The sequence below is a fragment of the Echinops telfairi genome, unplaced genomic scaffold (genome assembly GCF_000313985.2).
Source record: "Echinops telfairi isolate 266 unplaced genomic scaffold, ASM31398v2 ScPeMD7_443;HRSCAF=831, whole genome shotgun sequence".
Lineage (NCBI taxonomy): Eukaryota > Metazoa > Chordata > Mammalia > Afrosoricida > Tenrecidae > Echinops > Echinops telfairi.
The window spans coordinates 25,589,668-25,597,907 of NW_022104341.1; the positions used below are offsets into that span (position 1 = coordinate 25,589,668).

At 39.8% G+C, this 8,240-nt stretch overlaps 1 protein-coding gene across 1 annotated transcript in view; it reads right to left on the reverse strand.

Annotated features, from left to right (window-relative positions):
- DR1 (down-regulator of transcription 1) overlaps nucleotides 1–8,240 on the reverse strand; it is a 30,889-nt gene that overhangs the window by 3,064 nt on the left and 19,585 nt on the right. Inside the window, exon 2 of the mRNA XM_004699255.3 lies at nucleotides 7,536–7,699. Coding sequence (XP_004699312.1) covers nucleotides 7,536–7,699 — 164 coding nt within the window. The remainder of the gene's footprint in view (nucleotides 1–7,535; nucleotides 7,700–8,240) is intronic.

Sequence of the window (8,240 nt, forward strand, 5' to 3'; positions counted from 1 at the left end):
CTTATAATAACCTTCTATCTTCTTGTTTCACCAAATTTGAAAATAGAGACTGCTTTAATATTTCATATTCACTACTGTATTCAAGAGTATTTTCTGAATCTTCTGTGGGGAAAATAATGCTTGGCATACTCTCTAACACACACACACATTCCTCACTTTAAAAAGAATCGGTCATTAAGCTAGGAGGCCTGGAGGCATGGTGGGTTAAGTAATAACTGGATTTGAACCAGATGGTTGGTGGTTTGAACTCATGAGCTGGCTCCACAGGACAAGGCAGCAGCAAACTGCTTCCATGAAGATTACAGTCTTGTGAACCACAGTGGTACACTGCAGTTGTGCTGTCACCCAGCGTTCCACTGAGTTGTTCATTGAAAAGGCAAAGGAAACACAAGCGATTATGGTGGTGTCAACTACAAGAAGCAACCAACAAGTCTAGAACTGAGGGCACAGGGGCAAGAATTTGTAAAACTTAGAAGCTTTGTGGCGTAACCTCTGAAAATGGAGCACAGATCAGCTAGCGGTAGTAAGGTCACCCCAAGCTGACATATACAGTTTGGTCCCACACCTGAGAATGGAGTGCATACAAGGTTGGGACTAAGGGACACAACAAACAGGATTAAGTTCCTGAGGCTCATGTGAAGACAAGTTGGTGGGCTGCTCAAAGGGAACTGGAAGTCAATAGGAAGCTACAGGAAGGAGAAAAGTCCTTTCTTCTACCTCCAGCCTTGCGCTCTCCCTCTGGATTCCCCCCACCAGCAACTAACAGAAAGCCAGCTATGCAAAAGAAGAAATGTGGTCTGCAGAGTAATAATCCCAGTGTCACAGAAAATAAAAAAGAGGCTTCAAGAAAGACATTCCTTGGTAACCCCTGCACTCCTCAAATTATATTTCCTGTATATGTAATTTCTCCGTACCTTCTTCATGCAATAAGCCAGTCTCTACATTACACCTCCTCTACAAGACACCAAGCTTATGTCTTTGTATACTGCAGCAACCATATGAGGGGGCTTTTCAAAAGGTTCGTGGAAATAATGGAATTATTCCCTGTTTTAAAGCCGCCCCCCCTTACATAATATCTTGCAATCCAGCAGGAATTTACAGGTTACTTGAATTCTGACTTAATATCTGTCAAAAGATGTGGGGAGAGAGGTTGGAGTGAAGTGGAAGAAAAGTTATTACTCTGGGGGAAGGATACTGAAACAGCCATAGTACTGGAGACGAATAAAGGGAGCTGTCTCTGGTCAATGTTATTAAAAGACAAAAAAAAACATGACCCGAAGGGAAAAAGTACTGAACTTGGTGTTATAAAGTCTCTGTGGTAAGAACAGAAGCCAAATGACAAGAAATAAAAAACAAGTGGCATATATTTTCAAAAGATGGTAATTTTTATCATCATAGGAAACGATGAAAGAGTGTGGGGGGGCATATGAAGACACAAGAGGTAGCATATGATCAAGAACCAATGGTACTGAAGGAAGCTGAACTACATGCACAGGCAAAAAACAAGGTTCCAGGAACCAATGGAATACAAATTGCAATGTTTCAACAAACTGATGTGGTATTGGAGGCACTCACTCTTCTATACAGGAAATTTGGAAGGCACCTACCTGGCCAACCAACCAGAAGTGATTCATCCTGTGCTCATTCCAAAGAAAGGCGACTCAAGAATAATATGGAAGTTATCACAGTATCATTAATAAACTTGCAGTCAAGTGAAATTGCTTGGTATGGCTCATCTACAATTCCCAAATAGTCTTTGTAACTCCCACCAAATAGTCAACTAAGTAGGAGTACACAAATAAAGTGTAGAGGACTCTAAAATGAGGATTGAACAGTTTTGCCCTTCCGCCATGTAAAAAGTGAGCCATCTAAGGAGAACAGAGAATCCCACAACTATTAAGAAAGAAAAGCCACAAATGAAGCATGTCAAAGATCCTGTAATACTTTCTTGAGCAGGACAGATGGAAAGGACCAGTCAGGTATTCCGGTAGGCATGAGAGAGAGAGGAGATGCTTCAAGAAAAAAGAACTGATACTGACCTTTTAACTTCCCTAATAACCCCCCATAATCATTTAGCATTGTCTGTGAGGTGTGTGTGGTCACTGAGGGATTACTGAACTCAAAAGAGAAGTAGAGTGCAATAGGAGAGGCAGTTTTTCAGAATAGGGCCAAAAGGGTTAGCAGGTAGAGGCATGTCTGATCTTGGACTCAAAGAAAACATAGGCCTTGGGCTACCTCTCCTCTGAATCCTTGTGAAGTCAGAGGAGGTCAGAGGCAGCCTCTGCACCATTTCTGCAATATCACACGCAAGTAAAATTTTGGAGATGATCACCCAACAACTGTTGCAGCAGTACACTGACAGAGGTTTAGGCCAGATTCAGAAGAGGATGTAGATACTGTTGATATCAGAGGGATCTTAGCCGAAAGCAGAGAATACCAGAACAAGGTTTGCTTGTGTTTTATTGACTGTGCAAGGCATTCAACTGTGTGGATCAACACAAACTCCAGACAACACTGTGAAGAATGAGAATCTCAGAGGGCGTTTAATTGTGCTCATGCAGAACCTGTTTTGTAGACCAAGATGCAGTCATTGGAACAGAACAAGGGAATACTGTGTGGATTAAAATCAGGAAAGGTATGTGTCAGAGTTGTAGCCTTTTAACATTTTTATTCAATCTGTATGCTAAGCAAATAATCCCAGAAATTGGTTTTTATAAAGAAGTTAAAACATCAAGATTAAAATAACAACCTATGATATGCAGATGACACAACCTTACTTGCTGAAGAGGACTTAAAAAACTTACTGATGAAGATCAAAGACTACAGTCTTAAGTATGGATTTCAACTTAATATAATGAAAACAGAAATCCTCACAAGTGAACCACAAATAGCTCATGGAGAAAAGATAGAAGTTAAGAATTTCATTATTATTTTGATCCACTAATAGCACTCATGGAAGCTGCAGTCAAGAAATCAAACACATTGCATTGGACAAATCTAGAAAATAACTCTTCGAGATGTTACTGTGAGGACGAAGGTGCACTTGAACCAAGCCATGGTATTTTCAATATGCAAGATAAAACTGACAATGAATAAATGCGGTTTTATTGTCCAAGCAGTTCTGACTCATAATGATATTACGTGTAACATATAATACATTGCCTGAGCCATCCTCAAAATGGTTATGCTTGCAACAACATTGTTGCAGGCACTGTTTCAATATGTTTCATCAATGGCTGTCCCCTTTTCCCGGCCCCTCTATTTTACCAAGCATGACGTTCTTTTCCAGGGACCAGTCCCTCCTGATAACATATCCAAAGCACATGAGACAAATTATCACCATCTTCACTTCTAAGAAGCATTCTGACTGTCCTTCTTCCAAGACAGCTGTGTTTGTTCTCTTGACAGTTCATGGCACTTTTAATATTCTTCACCAGCACCATAACTCAAATAAATTGATTCTCCTTTGGTCTTTTTTTCCTTCAATGTCCAACTTTTACACACAGATGAGGCAAATGAAAATGCCATGTCTGGGGTCCTCAAAGTGTTATCTCTGCTATTGGAGAAAGACTGATGCACTTGAATTATGATGTTACAGACACCATCCCATGTACTTTGGGCATGTTACCAATAAAGACTAAGCCCAGGAAAAGGACATCATGCTTGGTAAAGTGGAGGGTCGGCAAAAAAAGAGGGGGCCTTCAATGAGATGGACTGTACAGTGCCTTTCACAATGGACTCACAGGAATGATTGCAAGGATGGTGTAGGACTGGACAGTGTCTTGTTCTGTTGTGTATAAGGTCACTGTGAGTCAAAACCAACAAGTCACAACAACATGGAGATACTGGGGAGTCCCTGATGATATAAATGACTAAGTGGCTAATAACTGAACACCCAGAGGTTCCTTGGACAAAAGGTCTAGTGATCTAACCCTGAAAATACCCTATGGAGCACAGTTCTACTATGAAACACATGGGGTTGCAATGAGTCACAAATCAATTCAATGGCAATTAGTTTTTCAGTGTTTTGGGTTTTTTTTCTCCTAGTGGGGAAATGCAAGTGGTTCCCCTATGATTGAAGCCCTTCTACCCCCCTCCAAAAATAGTAATTAAAAGATTAAAGAGATTAGAAAGAAGAAAAAATATAAGAATGCCCCATGACACCAAGTCTATTCTAATTCATAGTGATCCTACAGCAACAGAGTTTCCAAGGGTGTAAATCTCTGCTGAAGCAGACAGACTCCACTTTCTCCCTTGCAGTGGCTGGTGTGAACCACCAACCTTGTAGGGCTCTGTGAGGAACAGAAGGATTTCTCTTAAGCTGTCTCCCCAAAATATGTACCAAACTTAGCTGCTTGGGAATGACTGTTCTTTAGGCAGCGAAAGTAGTTCAGAGGTTATTCTCCCCAACATCGGCCATCTAGAGCGGCCAAACTGTAGGTCTGACTCACCCCAAATAGGGCCCATTCCTTTCTGTTATTGTTCCCTCGAAGCAGTGCCCATAGGCAAGCCTGGGACCACTCTAAGATGACTAAGCTTAGGCTACTATAGCACATTCGCCCCTAGGTCATCCCCCTCCTATTGCTTGTATTGCCTATGTTACAACCCCTCTCTATGACGTAGGTTATTATCTGCTACCTGGGGGCTTGCATGCCTCCCAGGATAATAACTGCCTGCTTTATTGTATGAGACACCAGAATGATCAAACCTGTTCAAGGATGAATTGTATTGCCCCTTTCTGTGATGTATGACTCTATGATGCATGGTTAGCAATAAATAACGAGGCTCCCTGGTACTTGGGAGGGTAGCTGGAGAAGGTGACTAAGGAGGATGAAGCAGCGGCTTCTTCTCTGACGGCTAAGCCCCCTCCACGAGAAACATCAAGCCGGGCTGAGGTGAGCAATGTTGCTATGTATCATGCCTGACTGTATTATTGTATTATCTCTCATGCTCTCGATGACTTTAATATAATGCTTATATATCTCAACTGTACAATTGTGCATTACTGAACCCAGAAGTAGTATTACTAAACCAGCGAGTTCTAGTACCGGGTGGGGCTGGCACCTCACCCCCCAAGTTTCAATTTTATTTAATACTACAGGGCTCCTTAAAAACTAAGTATAGTTACTCATTTGTTTTATCTTACCTTGCATCCTACCAAATTCATCCCAAATACTTTTCTTCTAAAACTAGGGCATAAAAAAGAGGTAGGTAAAAAAAAAAAGAGGTAGGTATGCCCAAAAACAACAACAATGGGGTGGGGGTGGGGTATATATGCATAAACTTCCTAATTCACTTCTTTTGGAGATTTTAAAATTATGTTTTTAAAAAGATTCTTACTTGCACATATTAAAGGAGTCCTGGTGGCATAGTATTTAAACAATCTGCTGTTAACTGAAAAATTAGCTGGTGGTTCAAACCCACCAGCTGCCCCTCGGGAGAAAGATGTGGTAGTCTGCATCCCTATGGAGTTACAGTCGGGAAGCCCTGTGGGATAGTTCTACTCTGGCACACTGCGTAGCTATCAGTTGGAAGCAACTAAAGACAATGGGTTAAATGACTCATTTGTAATTTACAGTTAACTTCAATCTTGACGTACTAATAGGTTTTTCTATTTGCTGCTTGCAGTAAAAGATAGCTTCATATGTGGTTATCATTGCTAAAATTTAAAATAAAATCTGAAAAATTAAAAGCAATAAAAGTGGTAAAAAGATGTTACATTTACTGAGTTCCTTTAATTCTATGACTAGGCAGCTGCTATAATTCACACTCTTTAGTCTGTTAGTCTTCCACACAAGAACAAAGAACACTAGGGGATCTTGGCCCCTAGGCTATACTGAGATAACTAACTCACTGCCATGGAGTCAATTCTGACTCACAGCAATCCTATCGGGAAATAAAAAAAGAGAAAAAATAAAACAAGGACAGAGGTAAATGTAAATGTACATTTGGCAAGTAATGATTATTTCTTCACTGCATCTCATTTCTGTGGCAAGAATAAAGCATACTTCATTTAAAAACTGCAAAATAAATATAAGCAAAATGGTGGCGTAAGCATTAGCATGGTATTGTAGAAAGCACATATTTTGGATTCAGAAGACCTGAGCTGAATTTAGGACCCAACACTTCCTGCCTGTATGAACTTGCCTGTTTCATTTGCTGAAGTAATTTTCCCCCCAGTGGAATAAGTTCCATTATGATAGGAATCATGTACCTTTGGTTGACTACCATAAACCTTGGAAAAAAACCTGGTAAGTCACAGAGACATCAGAAAACATCTGTCAAACAAACGAACAATCTCATGCAAGTTTCTCTGAGTCTATTTCTTAACATGTAAAACAGATATAAGATATAATATTTCATTGCGATCTGGCCAGGTATGTGAAGTACCAAGCAGAGCACTTTCTTCCTTCCATCACATAATGAATTCAGCACTCTTTAGGTAACTAAGAACAAAGAATCAATAAACAACCATTAATGTTTGGCATAAACCAACACTTCTTTAGTACCTCATCTAAACAGGAATTATAATATTGTTTACATATGTTCATTCTTGTCTTAAAGAGTTACCTCTTCAATGCCTAACTCACAGGTTATTGTAAGGATTAAATGTAAGTAAATTAGTTGGCCACGTGCCTCAATAACCCATAGTAAGAACTCAAAATATGTTAGTAACCTTCTATTTTGTGTTTAGTTTAATTGGTTTCAGACACCTAGTGCCTATAAACATTCAAAATCCAATGCTTTTTCATGGAAAGTAAACTGATCGTCTGGGTACAGGGAAATCAGCTACGGTGTTCGTCTGCAGGAGATGATCTAAAACGATACGTCCTAGTTCTAATGGTTACTATGGCACCTAATGAAAATCTTGCCCATTCTATTCACTCAGAGCTGCTATACCATGTAAAACAAGACCCAGAACTTAAGAGGGAAAAAATTGCCTTGTTACCTCCTCCCCGTTCCTTGCCTCCCGAACTCCCCAAATAGCCAGACACTAGTCCTTGGTACTGACTTTTCAGACTTGGTATTAAAACTTTAGCAAGCAAGAAAGGAAAAGGTTTCTCCTTTTTTTCTGCTCATAGCCCTTTAAATGTGTGTGTGTGTGTGTGTGTGTGTGTGTGCATGTGTGTAGAATTTCAGTGCTTTAAAGGTGCATTGAAGACTTAATTTAATTACAAAGGTAATTATATTTTTTCTTGTATGTCATTCTTCATAAACTGATATAGTATTTTTTCACCAGCCCATCAATAACTTAAGAGCGTTTAGGTATACTTTTCATGCTTTCAAAGGGCCATTCTTTTTGGAAAAACAAAAACATCAAAGTAAAAGCTGAGTAGTTTCTCGGGAGTTGCTCTTTTGAAAACAGGTTGCAGACACTTATTTTTATAAAAACCAGAGTCACACTGGACAGATTTAAACAATTAGACTCTATGATTAAACATTCAGCTAAAGAGAGAATTGTCTGGATACATATGTTGACAGAAAATTATGGTTTTAGTTATCAAAAAGTTATCAGATTAAAATACATTACTTACTTTTGCAAATAATTCTTGTTGCTGTCTCAATAATTCTTCTTCAGGAATGCCCAGGTTTTCCAAACGAGAATTTGCCTTTCTTCTTTTTAATGCTACGGTCTTGCATTCTTGTAAAACTTCTTTTACTTCACTGATATATGAGCCAAAGCCCAAACTTTCTAGTGCTAGGGGAAAAATATGAAAATATAAAAAGGATGATAAAACAAAGCTCCCCCCATCCCCACTTCATAGTATATAGTGAGAGGGGGGAAATGTGTGTGTTTGGAAGGGTATTTTGTTGATTTCTAGTATTTTAACTATTTTATAACTGTGTCGTGTTTATCTGGGTGGTTGAGTCAACATATGTAACCAATTTGCTTAATTTGAGAGGACTTCAATAAGGTCATGGAAAAATGGAATTAAAAGAAAATGGAGGTGCCTGGGGGCCTAAGGCAGCTCAGCCAACACTCGCCAACGTTCCAAGCTGCTGCAAGAACCTCTGTCCAACCTCTGCAACAGCAAAGCAGACAACACACCAGACTTCTGGGGCACTCCCCTGAGAAGGAAGCCACAGGAGGATAAAGTGGTAGGTTAATTCCATAGTGAAATTAGCTGTAGGCAGTTCAAAGAAGCATTCCTACAAGTCTCCCAGAGAGAGCCAGTGCTCTTCGACTCCCTGAAAAATGGCACCTGGCTCCTCTAAAACAACGCCAGGCAAACAAGCAT